At 38.6% G+C, this 22316-nt stretch overlaps 1 protein-coding gene and 1 long non-coding RNA gene across 5 annotated transcripts in view; one reads left to right on the forward strand and one right to left on the reverse strand.

Annotated features, from left to right (window-relative positions):
* The window catches only part of LOC134823383 (cytochrome c1-like), a 79043-nt gene extending 59229 nt beyond the window's left edge, over window positions 1-19814 (forward strand). The window contains exons 1-4 of one of the 4 annotated variants that reach the window (XM_063834837.1): window positions 16813-16900; window positions 18170-18265; window positions 18825-18945; window positions 19088-19814. In XM_063834837.1, the coding sequence (XP_063690907.1) occupies window positions 16844-16900; window positions 18170-18265; window positions 18825-18945; window positions 19088-19224 (411 nt within the window). In that variant the 5' untranslated portion in view covers window positions 16813-16843 and the 3' untranslated portion in view covers window positions 19225-19814. Of the gene's footprint in view, window positions 1-16812; window positions 16901-18169; window positions 18266-18824; window positions 18946-19087 lie in introns of those variants that run through there. The other 3 variants (XM_063834838.1, XM_063834841.1, XM_063834839.1) reach the window with 3 other exon arrangements.
* Window positions 5037-5706, reverse strand: LOC134823552 (uncharacterized). The gene is made up of 2 exons (XR_010161313.1): window positions 5566-5706; window positions 5037-5256 (listed from the first exon to the last, which is right to left on the reverse strand). It is a non-coding gene; the product is annotated as an uncharacterized LOC134823552 (long non-coding RNA).
* Window positions 19815-22316: the final 2502 nt, after the last annotated feature.

Raw genomic sequence — 22316 nt, forward strand, 5'->3', positions numbered from 1 at the left:
GTATCCAAGCAAATTAGGGAAGTAAGTGCTGAATCACACAAGCTGATATCATAAATAACAAGCCAGATATTGGGGAATTTCTTAAAGAATCTTACGAGGCTGCTACGCCCTTCTCGAATAAACTCGAGGTCTTTATTAACTGTAAATGATAAACTAAATTCTCAAACCGATCTAGAGTTAATTATATTATAACAGAATCTTACCATAACGTTCAAAGAACATTATTAAATTATTCATTACAGGAAGACATGTCTCATCGGCTCAAGATCAAGAAATCTAATTTTTGGGGTTTAGAATTTTGTATTTGTGGCTGCAGATTGCAGAATGCTAAGATAGGCTTTAAATTTAATAAATACAATTGAGTCGAAAATGTGCAAGATGATGCATAAGTATTGGCAAAAATTGATCCTTATTCAAATCGCAGCTGACGTTATCATAATTGCAGTTTTATTGCACGTTGTAAATTTCGCCTGTAAAGTGTTGTTTTTTTCTCTTTGTAACTTGATTTGTTTCATTTATCAGACCTTCTTACAAGTTTGATATCAGAATTCAAAGGGGAATTTTTCCTCCGTTATCGTGCTTCTAAACAGCGAATTTATGTTAAGTGCCAGTCCCTCTGGATAGCATATTTCAACACGGCGAAAGTTTATGAATAAGTAAAAGTTGAAAAAGCCGCCATAGGATAATATCATGACAGGTCGTATCAATGATTTGGGTTGGACTATCTTTAGTCCTCCTGAGAACAAATAAATGTGAACATTAACCCAACAGCTTTTCTAGATTTATATAGCTAAGTACACTTTCAACAGCGATATAGTGTGAGTGTGGTCTCTAATTATCGATAATTTACCGAGGTGACGATTGGGCTTAATGAGAAAATATTTACTGTTTACGGAGTAGCTAACAAAAATAGCGTACACATCTGCTGATGTAGTACAGACAGATCCGTCTGAAAAAATCGATCTGCTGACACACGAAGCTTTCAGAGGATTTTTGACGTTTTTGAGTCCCATTAGGTGCCCTTTATGGCTGACCAACTTTTCCAAACTTTTCCACTTGTCTTAAGGCCACTTTTTGCCACTTTACCACTTTTTACCACCTTTCTTGTTTGTCGAATATCTTTAGTTGTGAACATCGTAAAAGGTTGCGAATCAATCGAGTGTGTTCATATTACCATGAAGAAAAACTTTTGTTCTAACAATTTTTACGTCAGATAATCAGTTAATTGGATAATTATCAATTAGCTAATTAGCAAAATTCTAAAAAAATTTTATTGGCTCAAAATGATCGGAATAGCTTAAAACACGGAGAAAAGTAGTTTTTAGAAAAACTTTGAAAATTTTTCACTTACATTTTTTTTCGAGACTTGGAAAAATTTCGAAAATTCAAAATATTTTTTTCCGTCAAAAGTGATCAAATCGCATAGAACGCGGAGAAAAATGCTTTTCAAAAAAACTTAGTGAATTTTTCGTTTCAAGAATACTTTAATCACCAATATTTGTAGTTAGAGTTCAGTAAATCGCGGCAGATTTAAGTAATCAGGAATTACTAAGTGGAAAGGTCTGAAACTGAAAAACGTTTACCATGTAACGAGCTGTATTCAATCACAATACGACACAATACGTGTATATTATATGGCTGTTAATGAGGTTTATGAACCGCTTAATACCTTGAGAAACCCGGTATAGAGAGGTTTTACAGTTTATCACGAAAACGTATACTTGGCCTCATGGCTCATTTACAGTTCGAAGAAGGCAAGAACAGACCAGGGAAACTAAGATTCAGGAAGCAAGTGTAAATACACCTTCCAACATCTACTGACACTGTGACTTGTTTTGTATTGTACTGCATACCGCTTCATTTGCTATGCGGTATAAAATCACCCCCATATGTCAGGGTCGGCTAAAAGTAAAATCAACAAGGGTAACATACCGGCAAGGATAAGATTTAGATACGAGCGTCGGGCAAGGGTTAGTAAAGAACCGATAATAATTAATTCAGTGAAATGCTCCACGAGAGTCAGGATATTTTGGAAATTGCTAATAGAGACAGATTCTGATCAGGAAGGATTGTTAATGTTATTGAGGGTGTTGATTTGAAATCCGGACGTCGTGAGGTAAAATTAAAAATACAGGTTCTTCCCGTAGGATATTCGGGGCCATGATGATCAGCTCAGGATTAATGTGGGACAGATCGAAGAGCATTGAAAAGAGCGAGTTGAAATTTTAAGCTTTCTGGTCTTTTCTTGCCTTCTTTGAGCTGTCAAAGAGCCATGAGGCCAAGTAGACGTTTTCGTGCTAAACTGTAAAACCCCTCCATACTGGGCCTGCCTCTCACAGGAGAAACGAGAAGTGTACGGTATAGAACGTTTCATATACCTCATTAAGGGCCATAATATAATATACACGTATTGCATTGTGTCGTATTGTGATTGAATACAATCACGATATGTATTACTACTTACATCACCCACCAAATGCGATATGAACAACTTGGTTTGATTGTCGAGGAAAAGAAGAGGTCTGGTAATACAGGTAGGCTGGTTTAGATTAGCACAATTGACGGTACAGAGATGTTTATTTATTACAAATGTGATTATCTTAACCCCACTGATTCATCATTGAAATCAATAAAATGACAGTACAGCAGGCTATCGTTTCGATCTTGACTGTGCCATTGGTGCAGTTTCTGCGTAAAATAGTTTATGAAACTCTTATATCGCCGCGCGATCGTATGGTAAACGTTTTTCAGTTTCAGACCTCTTCACTTAGTAATTCCTGATTACTAAAATCTGCCGAGATTTACTGAACTCCAACTACAAATATTGGCTATTTAATTATTCTTGAAACGAAAAATTCACTAAGTTTTTTTGAAAGGCATTTTTCTCCGTGTTTCATGCGGTTTGATCACTTTTGGCGGAAAAAATATTTTGAATTTTCGAAATTTTTTATAAGTCTCGAAAAAAAATGTAAGTGAAAAATTTTCAAAGTTTTTCTAAAAACTACCTACTTTTCTCCGTGTTTTAAGCTATTCCGATCATTTTGAGCCAATAAAAAATTTTTAGAATTTTGCTAATTAGTTAATTGATAATTATCCAATTAACTTATTATCTGACGTAAAAATTGTTTGAACAAAAGTTTTTCTTCCTGATAATATGAACACACTCGATTGATCTGCAACCTTTTACGATGTCCACAACTAAAGATATTCGACAAACAAGAAAGGTGGTAAAAAGTGGTAAAGTGGCAAAAAGTGGCCTTAAGACACGTGGAAAAGTTTGGAAAAGTTGGTCAGCCATAAAGGGCACCTAATGGGACTCAAAAACGTCAAAAATCCTCTGAAAGCTTCGTGTGTCAGCAGATCGATTTTTTCAGACGGATCTGTCTGTACTAATGTGCGGTTAGCAGAATTTGCAATTTTTCTTTCATCTCATTTCTGTTCAAATGTCGGTAGATCAATTGAAGTTTTACTGTAAAGTGTAAATGTATTACGTAATTTATCTCAATCATGATATTTGATAATATCTATTAGGTGCACATTGTTATTTAATTTTAGCATTTCAGTAATGATTTTTATCAGAGTCAATATTCCCAAGATATGCCTTGAATTTGAAAAATACGTACAGATTGAGTTTACAGTATAGATTAGGTAAATACTAAATAACCAGCTCCCATCAAGCTGGAAGAAATTTTTAAACTTCTTCTCAATGATAAGACAATCGCCACCCGGTCTTTCTTCTCGAACGTAATGGGTTCTATTAATGTGACATCAAGCTTTCTTTAATGACTTGTAATTAAATCCCAGTCTGCTGTTGCACTGTACAGCTTTATCTACACGGTTTGCTTTGATCCAGCCTCCCCATTGGGTAGATACGAACATGGGAGGTAAATCTGAAGCCAGGTTTCCATTGTTAAAATTTCCTCCAAAGATATCCCGCATTGTTCTCTTCTCCCCGCTTTATTTAGATCAGCTGGAAGGAGTGGCTGATATTATTTCTGTTCTATTGTTTGGTGATACTTGCCGATTTCTTCAACTTTGTCCGTAGATAATGGCTGCCCATTGTGCTCTTCAGCGGAACACTTATTCCTTTATCCTATTTCTTTATCTGTTAGTTTGCACGACTTATTGTGTTAAGAGACGAACAGTCAGTGATCTCCAAACATTGCAAGTTTATTATCTGCTCTACCGTTTAGCCTAAAATATTATTGACCAAGTTTCTTTTCTGTGATATGCCTTCGTTCGACTTAAATCTACTCTTTTGAACACTTCCATTCTATGCTTATTAAGATTCAGACATAAGTTCAGGAAATAGATTAGCACGAACGAAATTGTGTCATTAAGTTTTCGTCTTGCAGTTAATATCTTTCGCTACAATAAATTGTCTGATTCTCGGAAAAACCAACGTCTCACAGATTAATGATCTATTTTAATCGAAAGTTAGTGCATTATTTATAAACATCTGGAGTAATCAACGAGATGATAGAACACTAATTAGCTGGTAAAATTGGATCTAGGAACGGCGTGAGACGTCGAAAACCATTGGCTATCCCCCATTTCGGCACGTGGCCGCTCAATTTTGTAACCTAGCATTAGTTCACTATAATCAACCGGAAGCAGCAGTAATAAAATTGACCATGACCTGTATTGCCGAGCGATTGATTCATGTTTCCCATTAGCTGTACATTAATTGAGTTTGATCGATCTCAAACAGCTCGGTTAGTTTATTGTCGTCATTTTGCAAGTGTGCTTTTCCTGCCCAGTGGTTTATCAAGAAAAAAACGCCTCTACCCGGTTTCTTTATACTTATAGGTTAACTAAATTACTACCAATCAGAAAAGTAACGTACATGACTACATGCTGCAACAAATCTAAATCTTTTTTACTGTACTGTAACGCTACTGTAACGCAGCTTACTTTAGAATTTAGAACTTTTATTTCATATTTCTATGTCTTGTATCTTCTTTGAATTAATTACAGAAAAAGATCATATTTATTCTATATCTCATCCCTCAGTATCTATTTCCCGTTTCTTAACCCATCCAAAAAGTTTCCAAACGTTTATCTGATTAATTTAAGCAGTACAGGAGGAGCCGCACTTGTGAGCACCTATTTTCTCTTTGTTACAGTCACTGTCAAACATACACTTGACATACCCGTCCCAGTAGTCTCCCTCCACGTAGCACCACTCTGATATCGAACACTTGCCTGTACACTTGTTTTCCTCTCCAAAACAGTCGATCGTCAGACAGCAGATACCTGGTGTCATTAGAGTCACAGGGAAATCGTGACTTTATCAATTTAAATGATGTACTGAGGAAAATTGTGGAATAATCTTCGCGATATATATATATGATTTATATTTATATCGTACCAAATAATTGGTCGGGTTTTATCATCAAACTCGGTCAATATTTGTGATAAAAGCTCTTAGCCATTACAAAAAGAGACATTATTCCAGACAATCGCGATGAAAATCATGATAAGCTACAAATAGAGATTGATTAACAACTAGATAGTAACTTTATTAATTGTAATAATAACTTGATTAATTGTATAATAACTCACCATTGCACTCACTCCAGCATCTGTCATTATGGCACCCATAAGCACAGTTGTTTTCTCTATCACACGGTGCCCCCTCCTTCCAAAACTTGCAGCACATGACCATTCCCAGTATACTTATCAGTAATAAGAACTGTTTCATTGCTATCTGTGTTAAAGAGTGTTAAATGAGTGTTAAAGAGTGTTAAATGGGTTTCTGCAGTGATCATCTCGATTGTACACCTAGCTGACAATTTGTATTATGTACTATGATTTATCGCTGCTTTAACATTTTTTTACTTTCCATTGTTCCATTGTTTTTGAATGATATAAGCTATTTAAGAATCAAATTAGAATCCAATTATTTTCATCTGAACAACACTTTTAACCAAGTCTATCAATCAAACTGTTTGTTCTAAACAGAGCAAGCACCACTGCACTTATAACCATAAGGAAACTTGATCCTATTGTAAGGTCCACAATCGTCATCAGTTTTGCAAGAGGTCCTGGAAGCGTAGGAGTCTCCGACAACGTAGCACCACTCGGGCAATGCGCATCCAGACGTGCAGGACAAGTCTCCGTCCACACAGTTCGTGGTTAAACAGCAGACTCCTGACCGGGTGGGGTGATTATTCATCTTATTTTTATTTTTGTTCGGAACACAGTGGGACTACATATTTACGGAAACCAGAAATTGGATGAAAACGTTTCCACTGATGTAATGGGGTTCTGGTGTGCGGGAGCGTTATAGTGATTAAACTGCACGTGTACATTTTGTTTGATTGCCACAATGCACGTGAAACTTTGTCTTTATGATTACAGCTATATTTATGCAATTCATTGCTTAATTAAATTAAATAACTGGTTGATATTTCGTAAGCTGCATCACAAAAGAGATTAATCGGTGAATTCACAATACAGATCTCATCAGGCATTGTCCGAATGATTACAATTCTATCCTTTTTAATCAAATCTTTGTTTGAAGAACAATATCGTCGATATATGTATTACGTTCGGCTTTCTTTAGACCGTATTCTTGAAATTTTATCATCAATAGCAGGCACAGATAAAAATATAAAATTATTTTCTATGTCACTAACCGTCACATTGACTCCAACATTCACCGTTGTGGCACCCGAATGCGCAGTTGTTACCAGAGTAACAACTTGCTCCGTTCTTCATGAAATGGTGGTTACAGGTCTGGCATAATACCAGGATGAAGCATCCGAGAAGCACTTTCAAAAACATTTTCGAACAATGAGGAGTGGTCGAGACACAAAGGGCGGATGATTGGGATTGTTTGAGGACTTGGTATTCCACTTGAAACAGGTGTCAATTTAGAATTCTTCGTTTTTATCAATCTCGGTCCAAAAGGTTGATTAGATTTACACCGGTCTTAGTACAATTGATTTAGCATCTGTTCAGCGTCCAATTTTATAAAATTGATAGGGTTCTCTGAAGCTCAGACTTGCTAAATTATATTAAAGAATACACAATACGTAGCGTGTAATACTAAATTTGTTAAAACATCTGGTTTGAAATACTAGAAATACCACCGCCTCTGAAGCAAAAAGCTTCTACGCCATCAAGATCTCCCTAATATCCTATCACCACCAGACCGCCCCTCCCGCTGAAACCCCTTAACTGCAACTGACGCTGATGATTATCACGTACACTGGAGGCTCAATGTCCGTATTAACAACTTCTTATCTCCCACACAACCACCCCTTATCTCACACACTTACACACTTACACACTCGCGTATAACGGTTGCTACTATAACTGGGGAACGTGCAACAGTTAGATATAACGAGCTGTACAAGGTGAACCTGGGATAACTGTCATCACCATATCTTATCATGTTATATGAGAAGTAGCTCTCTCTCTCTCCCTCTCTCTCTCTCCCTCTCTCTCCCTCTCTTTTGGTCAGCGTTAGTTTAAGACCCCAACAGTTCTTCTCCTCCCATTCGTTGCTGTTTATTCCCCGTTATTAGGTACCCATTTTCTCAAGTTGGTTGTCATGTTTTTGTGGACGTCTCCCTTATTAGCGGTATTCCCTCCCATGTTATTAACATACCATCACTAATCTGGTGAGTCTCTTTAATTTAGCTTCTACACTCGGAGTATTAGGGGGGCGTTATGGAAGGTTTCGCCCGTACACTGTACACTTTACAGAGTTCCCTCATCCTCACTTCTCTCTGTACACGGTAGCTGATGTTCTCTTACACTCGCTACTCTACCGCTTCCCTTCTTACTTTAGTCATTCTTATCACTGGCTTTGTGTCCCGACCACTGTGTATTCTTAGTATAGAGCCCATGTTCACGGAATATTCTCCTTTTTGTCCTTCCGTAAATGATCATCAATATCGTTTTGTAATTTGTATCGAACTTTATTTGAACGAGTGAATGAGTTGTTATAATTGATAAACCTTTCTTTTTATATTCATATTATTAGCTTTGTCATTGTTCCACGTGATAACAATACTTTAGTTGCAAAGCCTATCTTAGTCTAATTAGATTTCATACAACATGATTCGATTCTATTTTCGGAAACTGTGGCTGTCTTCAGACAAACAATTGACATCAGGTTCGGCAATATCGATTATTTTTCATTTAGATCATACTTTGGGTTCTTGCCAAGGTCTCAAACCATGATAATCAGAACATTGTGTAGAGATATGAGCCTTTGTAGAAATACTACATAACTGTACCGGGTACCCGTTGATGTACCTATATCATCAGTTTTTATTTATAAATTAGCAACTAGAACTATTATCATCTCTTTTTAGAGTCGTCTATTCTTATACTCCTATTCTATTTCTAAAAAGATATACTGACACATTATCCAGTTTGACTCTCTCACAAATCCTCCAAAATCCTCCAAAACACGCAATGAACATTCCTTTGTGTGAGTGTCACGTATATTGTCGCTGTTTCATGTTGTGACGGTGAGCCTCTCCCCTCTCCAGCAGTAGCACGCTCAGTAAGTTCTTAGTACAACTCTCAAGACACGTGGGCGCTGATCATGTGGGCTGATCACGTGGGCTGATTGTAGTGAAGTGAAGCGGCTGTTGTTTCAGTAGCGTGGTATGAGAGGGAGGGCGGAGTGAAGACTAGCATCAACCTCCGGGGGAGATGGTTTGACGGTTTGTGCTCACTGTAGTTACTGTAGTCACTTTAGTCATTGTAGTCACTGTAGTCATTGTAGTCTGTACTTACCACCTAACTTTACGACCGGTTTTGTATGTTAGCAACATGGTTAGATTATATTTAGTGCTTGCTTTGTAAGCATGAAGATGACATCATGACGACATAGCCACTTCAGCTGCACGGTGAAACTGCTGACAGTAATCTTTATTCGTCTGATTCACTCAAGTTCAAATGTGATATTAAGAATATTCATCCTTTTGTATATAATAATCAATCACATGTGATGATGTTTTAAGCAACTGAAAAATTGACACCATATACATGTTAGTTCAGAAGCCCCTAAAGCGGTAAATCACGAACGTTCATCCGTGGTCCGCCACCCTTCAGGGGAGATGGCTCTGATACATATTGTGTGATGATTAGGCATCTAACACGCTATATACTCGTCTCACCCACACTCTTCATCCCTCATCTGGCTTTACAATTACACTAACTGTTTCAAGATATAATATAGTATACTGTGAGTGGACTGTTCAGTTGTTCATACTGGGATATTCAGTATTCACGTACCCCCCTTTGTGTGAGATCTTTGTGCTGGTGCCTATCATTTGCATGTACTGTAGCGAGCAGGAGCAGTAGTGCTCTATTCTCAATACACTGTATTGCACATCATTTGGTGCGTCCATGCTCTTTTCATTATATTGTGTTTCTTTTTCACGCGCTCATTTGCTCGCAGGAGTTGACTTGTGTACTTCATCGGAACATCTGTTTTTCTTTAGGGTTTCCTGCACTACGTTTGTTTCTGGGACGATACCGCTTGTTTACCCAAAAGCGACCGACGTTCTTTCTCTAATCAGCGCTTAATTTTAATTCTCTTTACTGCCGGTTAACTTACACTGCCACTTAAACCAGCAACGGTTTCCCCTCCTGTACACGCAAGTGTCTAAAAGTTTTGCAGGAGTGTATATTAAACACGAAGTTTAACGGTGGCAGTTTAAAGTAAGCTTGTCTTATATTACACTGGCGGAGGACCCGGAGCAGTGTCAAGAATCGGTTTAAACATCTTTCCTGGTTTACAACTACTGGAATGGAGAGATTGGAAAGGCTAGTTGCGTATTGTTCGCATGCTCACTTGCCAGTTCTTGATTTTGGCTTAGTTCGTGCTTTTTCGGCAGTGACCGCTGCCAAGTTATAGTGAGGTAGCTCTTACTTTCCGGGATGGAAACAAGCCGCAACAGCAACCGGCGCTAATAGCAGCGGCTTCGTGTTGCGAGCTGTGAGATGAAGTTTTATATATCTTATTATCAGTATAACATGGTTTCTTCTCTTTCTTTGCCGCAACACTCATTTATATATTGCGCTTGAAAGCTTTTACTACTTTGTCATTTTAATTCACACACAATAAAAGCTAACAAGTACGCGTATGGAGATAGAACTTTTAAGCAAGTAGATTTTAAAACTTTATGCTCAGTCTATGTTATCGTTATGGAGAAAATGGCCATGATTTGTTTGAAGAGTTGAAGTGTCTTGTGAAGACTGGACAGCTATGAGCTCCAAAACAAGTGCTTGATGATGATGTGCGGGCCTGACTTGCATCTCTCACAACTCTCTTGAGAACGAATCTAGGAGAAACATCATTTCTTTTGTTTCTTTCACTCTTCTCAGTTTGTCTCAAGTGATTTTCTCTTAAAATTGCAGCACGTGCGTGTTTTTAATTTTTCAACATTTGTCGTGAAGTGTACTTTAGCCTGAAGAGTGTCGTAAGATGTGGCGAGGTATCCATGTTGTCTTCCATAACGACATGAACACTGCACTGTACTTTCCTTCTTTTGCAAATCTAGTGCGCCTGGCTAATTTTCCTGGGTAAGGATTTTACCGGGCATATTAACGTGTGCCAGTTTTATTGTGTAGACCTAGCGGTTACAGTTTAATAGTTCGTTTGACCAAGAAACTAGTGTAGGAGCTTGCATTAAACATTTTAATGTATCACATTAAAGATTATGGCATAATCCAGGTCGATGCCAGCTGCAGAAAATTCTCGATCTTTGTATGTCCTCTAGTATAAGCTCAGAGCTGTGCTATTTGAGGCTAGACATCAGGACATTAGCTCCTTAACAATTTTGAAAGGAATCTGGAGACCCGGCTATTCTACTCAACCTAAGATTTTCATATCGTCTTACAAGCGAAGTATCGCAGTTTGATTCTTCTGACACATATTTTTTGGTTGTGGTGTCATTGTACACATTCTGATTCCCTTTTTATAGTGATGCTAGGACCTGGATTACACTTGCATCTCACGAATCAAATTTTGAGTAAAGTTTTTGTCTTTTGATCGCCTGGTTTATTTACTTTAGTTTCCACCATGCTTAAACATTTTAAAGTTAAACTACCAACCGTATGTCCATTGCCGCTATTTGTAAATAATCATGTAATTCTTCATGCTGGTTTAATTTTATCTAAAAATTTCCTCTAAGCACCTCTCTTTTTTCATGACTATTCCGTTTTGCTGCATGACTTGTATCAAAAGCATGACGTAAATGGCCAGCTATTCGCTTATTATACACCTGTGATTGTAGCCAAAGTACAATTAGCACTGCTGAAATGTTTTCCCTGCAAATCACCCTCAAATCATGAATGACGTAACCCACTTTACTTGCTGACCTCACCTGTGATTGTACATATTATCTACCCAGATCCCTGGTCGGAATCTGTGATCTCATATGGGTTATAACTTATGGTATCTCAACGTCTGGTTGGTGCACATGTTTTGCATTTTTCTGGTATCTCAAAGTTCTAATTTGTTACGAATTAAGTTTCAGAACTTTCCTGAATTAGGTTCTCTAGCCGGGATTAAAACAGGTGCTCTGCTCTAGAGGATTCGACTGTGGAGCGTGACTCTGAAGTTTATTCTAGAAAAGTTACTTGACAATTTCTCATTACGGGCGTAAATACACGAAGCTTGCTGCTGTATGCAGTACATCGTCACATGAACATATATCTATTCTTAGGAGCTGGAGTGACTTAACAACTTATGTAATCTTTGTGTTATTATGTTAGCGTTGTCTCATCACGTATATAGTATTCTCATGTATTCATCCATTATCTCACGTGCTGATGCTTTGTACCCCTCCCTCCCTCCCTCCCTCCCTCCCTCCCTCCCTCCCTCCCTCCCTCCCTCCCTCCCTCCCTCCCTCCCTCCCTTCCTCCCTCCCTCCCTCCCTCCCTCCCTCCCTCCCTCCCTCCCTCCCTCCCTCCCTCCCTCCCTCCCTCCCTCCCTCCCTCCCTCCCTCCCTCCCTCCCTCCCTCCCTCCTTAGTCAAGAAGTAAGTCAGTAATCCCGAGCAAAAAATCCTGATTTGATAAAGCTCGGGTTATTTGATACCAGGTTTTGGTGTTATTAGTCTAGTGATTATTTGAGTATCTTATTTTGAATTTCGGTTCTGTGATTAGGCTTTTATTTTCACATCGATATTCACTTCATCTATATGCATCATTTCATTTCATTATGTTAGATCAAGTGAGAATAGTCAGCAGTTGCCAAGTTGCACTTTTGAAATTCATTTCGCTTCTCATCATAGCAACCAGGTCGTTTTTGCCCTTGTTTTTTAACCGTAAATGAGCGAGGAGTTAAAGGCCTCTATGTGCCGTAATGACTGGTATTTAGCCACAATATCTGTGTTATTTAACTGGATATGGGTGCGAATGCTCGATGTCACCCTAATCCTTTAGGAAGGGTGCCAAGTACTGAAAGATACCCTGCAGAATGGATATTATATATAGATATATTTTTCATTAGCTGTATGAAATTGGCCTACTCTCACTGGCAGTAATAACAGTATCGTATTTATATCCTGTACTGATAAGGATGAGTAATATCTTTGTTTGGAGCTGAAATAATGATATTTCATGTTTATTCTAATGATTTGATTAAAATGAATGTCAATCATTTACTCATAACCGTGCTAGATATTATCAGTCGTTATATAGCCGAATGAGTTCCATGGAACGTCCATCTACTACCAGGCACTACAATCTAAAAATAGGAGCTTATCGATTATCGTGAATTGGAGTTTTCGGCACTGGAATCTAAAAATAGGAGCTTATCGATTATCAAGAATTGACTTTTTGAAGTTTTCCCATGTGAAAGTTTAACTTTAGTTACGAATCGAGTTTGGTTCCTGTTTTTCCTGGAACTTAAACTGCAACTTCATACCAGGGTTCACTAGTGAGCTGTGACTTGTGACCTGGTAACTGTTGTTCCTACAGGAAGTCAGGTGAACGGATAAACTGGCAGGCTTCCAGCTACTTGAATAATGAATTCGACGATAAGTAACTAATAATTTGATCACCATTTCGCCAGTACTTACACTTACAGTAGTATAACAATCTAGATCTTCTATCAACTTCTCTTGTCTCAACTTTCACCTTAAGTAACTTACTTTTTAGGCATTAACTATTTATTAATTGTCTATTATGTAATGTTCTTGAATGAAGCTTCTAGAACGCTAGTAGTGCTGAAGATTGTTTAATTCACGCGAAGCTGATAAAGTAATTTTCGCCCCGAGCAGCCATATTCCCTGTTAATGCCAGGGCTATTCGTAGCCCAGAAATGGCGAACTGTGCATTTAATTTTGTTATTTGGCATAATCATCCCTTCTCCGTAATAGTACCCAATGGAGGGGCAGTGCCCATGTCACCTGATTGTGATCAGCCAATCACCGACCTGTTTTCAAACCACGTGACACAAATCGACCAATTAGAACCCCCTGCAATCGTCTTGAATTAGTGACCATTATTAGGGTTGTCTTCGGTCCATATGTGCATGTACTTTAATGGATGATTTGGTTTTTATATGCGTTTATAACATCTGCCGTTAGTAATTATACATGAGAGTGTCTCGGTCATTTATAGCCTCGTCTTTCTCGTGTGAACTAGCAGCTTAGTTTACCAATGCGTAATGTGGCGTACTGTCAGTATATATTAATAATATGCCGACGGGAGTGCAGAGTACTGGCAATATGCCAACAAGGGAGCAGCGGAGTGTGACGTACTGACAAAGTGACAAAGTGACAAAGTGACAACGGTTATTACTTGTTCGGAATTGTACTTGTTTTTTCCACAATGGTCGTTCTGAGATGAGATCACTCAGTCGACCAACATGGCTTCCTTTTAGCCTTTTAACGCTGCACTTCCTGTAACATATAATATGTTACTTTCTGCGGGTGTTAGTTAAGTGTTTTTTATAACACTTGTATTGATCCATTGAGATCTATTAATGTGCTATTCTCACGAGGTTAGGTCCATTTTAAAAGAGTCTCCTTTCTGGCACAACCTCTTTGCGACTTTTGCCTTTTGGTTGTGATTTTAACCTTTTATCAAAACAATACTGTAACGACCCAGCTTCTTTGATCGATAAAATGCGTATAACACTGGAATATTGAGTTGTAGTCCTGCATACCGACCAGGGTGTAACATTGTTATCGGACAATGTTTGGTCACTCTATTATCCCTTTTTGCATATTTCTATGGGCAGATTATTTGGTCATTGGTGAAATAAAGTCCATTCTACGGGCGTCTTACATCTTTCCTTCTGTTTCAAAAAATAAACAAGTGGTAACATTCATTAGTCATTCTTGTAACTTTAAGTATAATTACCTTCGTTATTTGAGTTTAATTTGAGGCAGCTTGCTGCTTAGCATTAGCAACTTGTTAGCATTGTCTTGCATCATCAAATCGTTGGTCCATTCACACAATCTACTGAGAAATAGTCAGCCGTTTGGATTGGCATTCTGATTTCTACCTCAATGTCGGGTTTTTATTTCGTAACGTCGCAACATGAGCACAGTTTACAGCCTTATCCTCATCCAATGACATTTCTTCTCGGTCCACAGCTAGATTCTAAACAAATAACCAACCCTGACTTGGCACGGTGACCTGTCTTCATTGAGATCTCCAGAGAGTTATTAATCATTAGATGAAGAATATGTTGACTACTTGAGATATATTTATTATATACTACATTGTAATGCACGCTGAGTTGGCATGGCTCCAATAAGGGTACTCTAAATGTCACAGTTTTTCTGAGGTTGGCTCTGCTAGGAGTTGTTGTAATAGATCCATTAGTCTTCGTCTACTTTCTAGATCTTTGTTCTAGATCTCAGTTCTCTGTATCTTATCCCATTGCATTGTTTAGCTGATGTTTAGTTACAGTTTTTTAATATCGTTATTGAATATTGACATTTAACATAGCATGGATCTTGATATCATCCAGGAACCAGGTGCATGATATAGGGGTCATGCCACCCAATCTGCTTATTACATTTATTATTCCATTTTGCAAGCCATGTTGATAGATTAAATCTTGAAGGTTTTCAGGACTAGCCAAGGTCGGTACCACTACCTACTGGAAAATGAGACTGTTGAAAGGGCAGCTCGAAATTAAGCGCCAGCCATTATTGACCAGTGGTAGTAAGGGGTGTTGTAGGGCCGTTGTAGGGCCGTTGTATAAAATTACAGCCTATTTGACTAATTCCTCTTCTTCTATTCATATTCATCAGACTGCTGTATCAAAGGTTATTGTAATCCACTATTTAGGTAACTGACAACACTAATCACCCCACCACAATGCCACTCAATCTCATGTTTCCATCGTTACGTCACTGTCTTTTTAAAGAGAAGACAGTCATTTCTTTTGGAAAATCAGCAAATGACCTGGCCTGTCCGTAATCATTTTCAGTTTTAATTGGAAGGAAATTAAGTCAGACAGAAATTTGAGTGAAGCCGTTAATTGCTATTTATCTCTTGGATGGTTATCTGTTATTGCAACTTGGCATTTCGCGCTATTTTCCTGATTTTCTGTCACTCCAGTGCAGTTTGATTGATTTTGTTTAGGATGCGATGTATCATGCATCTGTCGGCTTAGTTGTGTGTTACTATGGTTATAGTTGTAGCCTGCTTGTGTAAACTTGATACATCACTGCCTCGGACTGCTAAATGCTTAATTATAAGCTCATTTTAAAGTCTCAAGTTCCGATTTTGCAGTCAGCACTGATCGTTAATGTTGTAAAGACTTGTTTGAGGAGAAAATAACGAGTTTTATTTTCCTGAAATTAGAACAAAACTGAAATATATTTTCAATATAACAGGGTTTTAAACCCGCTGTAATTCTTTAACGTCAAATTTTTTTCCTGCCAAATTAAATATAATTCCAGCCCCCCGGCCCCCCCCCCCCCCCCCCAGTCGGGAGCCTCAATATCCCAGCCCGCAAGTCTGGTACACCCGCTCACACACTAATTTGTTTGTTACTGGCAGGTGGGTCACCTGAAATTAATTAGGTGGTATTTGTTGATAATGACCTAAACTAGCACAAAGTAAGTAACATAACCTTCCTCTGCTACCTTTTGATAAACTAGAGCCTCGGTATTATAGTGTCTCGGTAATGTGGCTACAAACTCCGCCAGCTCCAATACTGCTACATATCCATCCTATCGATTTCAAGACGAACTTCCTCTTATTTTGGGTCACGTGTTGTACCATTTGACGGTAACTTGCCATGTCACCGTCATTTTCTGTAGCATTCTTGCCCAGTCGAAAAGTCATTCACCAATCCAGAGTGCCCATCAATTGTTTGGTCTAATTAACAGTAACACGAACTCCTGTCCAATCGTGGCTGGTACATGCTGACACGTGACTGGTATTAGCCAGTAACAGCTTACCATTCTCTGCAGTAATCAACCGGAATCAACCAGCACTTCTGTACGCAATTTTCGACATCGCAGCATAACTGCAGGCTAAGTGTAGCCCTTTCCGCGTCTTTTCTATTTTTGGTAATTGTGAAATTACAATTGGTTTAATACGCTAAGCTGTGGGAGATAACGAGTCTGATTTTACTTGTCGGTAAATATAGGACAGGAGAGTCGTCTTGACAAGTGTCTCTTTCCTTTGCCTTTTCTATTTCAGTAATCGTGGTAGTTAGCGTTTGATCTGATGCTTCTGGCATTCCAATTTAAATGACTTTACAACTTTACAAGAAAATTGCGAATTACCTGTATCCGTTTTATTAGTCCAATTCTAACATTAAATCTTTGATAGTCTAGTCCAATTCTAACATTAAATCTTTGATAGTCTAGCAAAAAGCTACGTAGTTGACAGAGATGGGTAAGGCACTGAGTAAAAACAAGGGAGAGAAAGCAGCTGACGCAGCCCCAGCAGTAAGTACACATTCTTACTATAAATTACACTATACATACCATAAATTGTATTATAGTTGGTAATATCATGAGTGTTTTGAGCTGTAGTGGTGTGAATATTGGTTGTGGTTTGGAATTAGGTCTGTAGTATCATCCACAATTTTAATTATTTGCGATTCAGATCATGTCGATCAAAATGAAAATAAGATTGCTACTAACAAAATTGTAAAGAAATTTGATGATTTTATTTAACGAATTTTTGTAGGGTAACCGCAGTGCAAAAGCCTGACCCTTCCGGTCCCAGTCTATGACATTATCATAATGGAATTTTATCCGAATTTTCTGGAAATTTATCATTACCCTTTCCTGACATCAATGACATTCATTACCCGCATCAATCGAAATTTTCCATTCACAGATCCGACAATTACACGATATCGTTAGTTGTTAAACACCAATTTAGTGTAAGATTTCCGGGATGATGTCCGACCGTAATTGCGCGCAAACAAGGCGTTTAGGGTGAAATCACCCAGATAACAGCCGATGTCCTGAGTTTGGTTATACGTAACGTAATATCGCCATTACAATTTCATCGGGGATAAATATTCTAAATATGCCATAAGGTCACATAATTCATTATCTAAAGTTTCGCGACCAGTAGACATTTGTTCATGTTACTGGCTCGAACTTACTCCATCACATTGGATTAAATTATTTATTAACATCAAGAAATAACGAAAATTCTCCAAAGGTGGCACCTTATCCTTTAGCATTATTTGTCAGATTTGATTATAAATATGGGATGGGCAATATTATTTTCATCAAATGAAACGATTTCGTGGAAAATATCTTTAAGCTACTTTTAAAGTCTTTGCTTCCTAAGTCTTTTAGCAATTTCTTTAATCTTTACATGCACACGCCTATAATTTCTCAATTCGAACGTTTCTTTGACGCAGGATCTGAAAATGAATTCGTTGATCTAAAGAGTGCAATTTAATATTTTCTCTGCATGATGGTCTTGCATGCGTTATTAATTATTATACTCTATGTCATATTCGAGAACATACTCCATGTCATTTAACCGTTAATGAAAATTTTGTCAATTTGAACTTCAAATTTGAAGCACCTTTTACATGTCAATTAACTTCTAAATCTGAATAATATTATATATTATATATCTTTAATCTTTATGTAACATTAAAGCTCTGATTCTAAAAATCTTGCATGTTGAACATCTTTTTCATGTGATCCTAATCTCTTAATGTCTGTGTCTATTTTCTTTTTCTCTAGGAGGAAACTCCCGAAGCAGAAACCGCATCAGAGCCCGTTAAACAGGAATCAGAACCCGCCGATAATGCGGGTTCAGATGCACCCGCGGTAGAGCAGGTAGCGTTTCTCTAAATCTTTATAATCTTATCTTTATAATCTTATCTTTATAATCTTATCTTCTGTCATGACATGATTTCTTGATTCACCTTGATTTGTGTGTTGCAGCACTTACATTGATATAAACCGAGTGTGCTATTCTTAATGAACCTATCTGTGATCACTGATCACTTTATCAATGACAAAGTGGAGGCATTTGAATTATTAATAAAGAGGTTATGAATATTGGAAGCAAAAGAAGATCTTTGACATCTGAATATATTGAGCATTGAAGGTGGTAGAGGCTACTCAATACTCATATATAATTCATAGAAATGATGCGATAAGAAATGTAGTTTTACTTAACATCCAGGAGTCATTCGAGAGGAGAGGTGTGCATCGTGTAGATTTTACTTGCAATACTTTGCCGATTTTAGATTTTAAAGTGAGAGATAAAAAATTACCATTTTCAAATATGTTTTAACACCCAGAACATATCGAAGCAATGGCGGTTAACCATGCCGAAGGTAATTCTTTTCTTGCTCAAAAGGAATCAACTCTTTAACAAATTATCTCGCAGGAAGCAGCAGCCGAAGAAGCACCCGCTGCTGAAGCCGCACCCGCAGAAGAGGCTGCCCCTGCCGCCGCCGAGGAGGCTGCCCCAGCAGCTGCCGAACCTGCTGCTGAAGAAGCTGCTCCAGGTGACTTACTAATCTTTATTAATTTATTTCCATATTCTAACGATTGTGTAATATTGAATTACATCTTCCGACTTTATGCGTACCCATCATTTTTGAAATCTATAAATTATAAGACATTAATAATTATTTAATTTCTCAACAGAACCCACCGCCGAAGAATCAGCGCCTGCTGCTGAAGAATCAGCGCCTGCCGCTGAAGAAGCCGCCGCCCCTGCTGAGGAAGCCCCCGCCGCCGAAGAAGCCCCCGCAGCAGCAGAAGAACCCGCCGCCGAATCATAGATCCTCATTAAATTTGATTATGATGCTTTTAGGTTAACCCTCCACGGATCTTCAGTCGATATGCTCCTATGTGGTCCTGGATTTGCGCCCCTTATTCTCTCTGGGACGGTCTGACAAGTGGCACCATCAGTCTGCTGACTTATCTAACCTCTTATTTTTCATCTGATTTCGCCTGAACTTCGATTGAAAGTGTCTGAGTTCTTTAAAACTGTCTTAAAAGTAGAAGAAGATCTAACTTGATGCTTCCTGGATCCGGCCTTGCATGGTTAATTAGTTAATTAGCTAATTAGGATATTTTTATAACACGATAAGTACAAAAATTTGATCTGTTATTAAGACTGTGTATAAATATTGAGTAAATGCAATGTAAATTAATTTTCATATTAATGCCTATGCCTACCTTGATAGCCTGAAAACATGATATTTTATCTTAAAACTGTGATGATGCAAAACTGGTTTGATGGTTTTCTTACCCTTTCTTGATATTATCCCATTCGTGCTAAGGTAGCTTCAATTTGTCCGGCCTTCATTAGGTTCGGTGTAAACTTTTGGCTAAATAGGTTCAAATTATGTTAATTTACGTTTTAGAATCCGTGTTTCACTTTGTCAGCCGTGTCAAAAACCCCACCCTACTCAAATAACAAGTTCTAGAATATTTAACATCCAAATTCGATCCAGTGGGTGACAAGAATCCCTATGTTACTGTAAGGGCAAACAATGATTGTCCCCATGGTGACAGTGACTGTTCCCATCGCCACCCCACAAACCGTCCCCTGACGAATTAGAGCGGTGATTGAGCGGCGGCGGCACACGTTACATGTCAGGTCCTGGCTCTGTGTGTGTGTTGCTCTCTGGACGGTTATTGGTTGTCACAGCTCACTGGTAATACACACACGCAGCTGGAGAATGTTCTGGACCGTGGTGTGTTAGAGCTGCTACTCTGGGACGTGTTTTACTGTTCCAGCCTGGTTCACAGGACCAGTCAAATGAGACTAGAGATGTAACTTTGTTAAATTACTGTGATTTTACAGTATAAAAAGTAACACAGTGACTTAATATGCAATGTTACGCGAACTTGAATTTGTACGGTCATGAGTTGGCAGGCAAGATCTCACAGAAAAGTCATGAGTAAGATCGGCTTTAAAAGCTGGTGAAATTTACTGGCAGTCTTACGTTTGGACGATTTTTGTTTTAAGTTTGTGAGAAGGATAGAGTTTGTTGAAGTTGTGATGAAAATAGTTTTTGGGGTTTTGGCAGTTTGCTTAACTGTCGCAACAGGTGTGTATATTGAGATAAATATTCTATATATTCAACATCGTATAAATACAAATATAATAAGTGTAACTATAGAGTTGGTCGTTGAGTCATAGTAATTATATACAACTTTATACTGAGCATAAAATTGTATATATGAATGTGACAGCAGAAATTTATAGTAATACTGTAAGTGTAAATTATGAGATTCTGATGAAATTATAAACAAAAATCGATAATTTGATTTTTTGCTTTCGTAAAAAAAATGAACAATGTCTCATATTGTTCAACATCTTAATTTCAGTCGTTCAAGCTGAGTTGCATTTCTCAATTTATAAAGCTCGTAACGAAAAAGCGTCTGCCGGAGCCTTGATGGTGTCTATTAATGGAGGGTCAATGGGAAACGTTTGCCAATACACTGGTAATTACTACGAAATTTCTACCTCGACTGGAGAGAAAATCTGCCAGAATGCAGGATTTGATTCTATGGAAAAGGTGGATTTTATTCGTGACGGTAGATACAATTCCTATAGTTTTATAAGAGAATACTCTTCAAAGATGTACAACTTAGTATGGTCGGCTCAGAACACATTTACATACAGAGCATCGTCCTCCTGCTCCAGTTCGAATGGGTACTACTACACTTTTATCTCGTGCCAATGTGGAGCGGATTTCTACAACTCCACCTCAGGCTGCATGAAGTGTCCTGAAGGTTCCACATCTCCTATCCACTCCCCCATCTGCCATTGTCCAGCAGGAACTCACTGGACTCAGGGCTACTGTAAACCATGTCCAAATAACACGTACAGCCGTGCTAACTCCACTGAATGTACGGTGTGTCCGTTAGGATCGTACTCCAGGCCTGGCAGTGAGGTATGTTTGTGTGGGGATGGGTTGTACATGAGTGAGGAAGAGCTGTGTACTCCGTGTGGAAATGGTAATTACAGTTACAGTCAGAGTAATTATTGTACTGTTTGTCCTGAAGGTTCTTCAGCAGAGCTGTATCAAGGTTACTGTACTTGTCCTGCTGGACAGATATGGGAGTTCAACTTGTCAAGAGAGAAGGTGAAGCATCTTAACCGAGAGGGACCCATAAACCAGGAGTGGCCCGTGAATGGAGGACTTTTGCCAGGGGAGCAGGCAGGATTTTGCACAGATTGTGTACCTGGCTACTACAGCAAAGTAAACAGCACACAATGCACGAAGTGTCCTGATCACTCCACCTCGCCCTCCAACTCCTCACGGTGTAACTGTGAACCTGGGTACAGGTGGGTGGAGCAGAACCACGCTGTTAGTAACCACACTGTTAGTAACCAAACTGTTAGTAACCAAACTGTTAGTAACCAAACTGTTAGTAACCACACCACACACAACCACACAATCACCACTCTTCACGACTTCTGTGAGATCTGTCCGGAGAACCACTACAGCCAGTTTGGAGCCCTAAACTGCACTCAGTGTCCTCACTTCAAAGCAGCTACCCCCGGCTCGGAGTACTGCTACAGGTGTACTTTAGGGGAGTACTGGGAGAATCACACCTGTATCCAGTGTCCTGAGCACTTGTTCGGAGATGGGGTTCACTGTAATAAGTGTCCAGAAGGGTTCAAGGTTCTGCTGGGGTTTTGTTACTGGTCAGGGGATGATGGTGAAGTAGTTGTTGCAGAGCAAGCTGTTGGCATGAACAAAGTTGCGGAATCTTCCTCTGCCAGTTACTTTGGTGCGGTGTTAACTTCGGTTCTGCTTTTCTTCGGGTACTCAAAGCGAGATGTTTTGAAGCAGCTTCTCAAGGGTCTGACGTGTAAATTGAGTGTAAAAGGAACAGTGCAGGAGGGGATTCA

This window comes from Bolinopsis microptera, chromosome 11 (assembly GCF_026151205.1).
Source record: "Bolinopsis microptera isolate Bmic1 chromosome 11, MBARI_Bmic_1.0, whole genome shotgun sequence".
Taxonomy (NCBI): domain Eukaryota; kingdom Metazoa; phylum Ctenophora; class Tentaculata; order Lobata; family Bolinopsidae; genus Bolinopsis; species Bolinopsis microptera.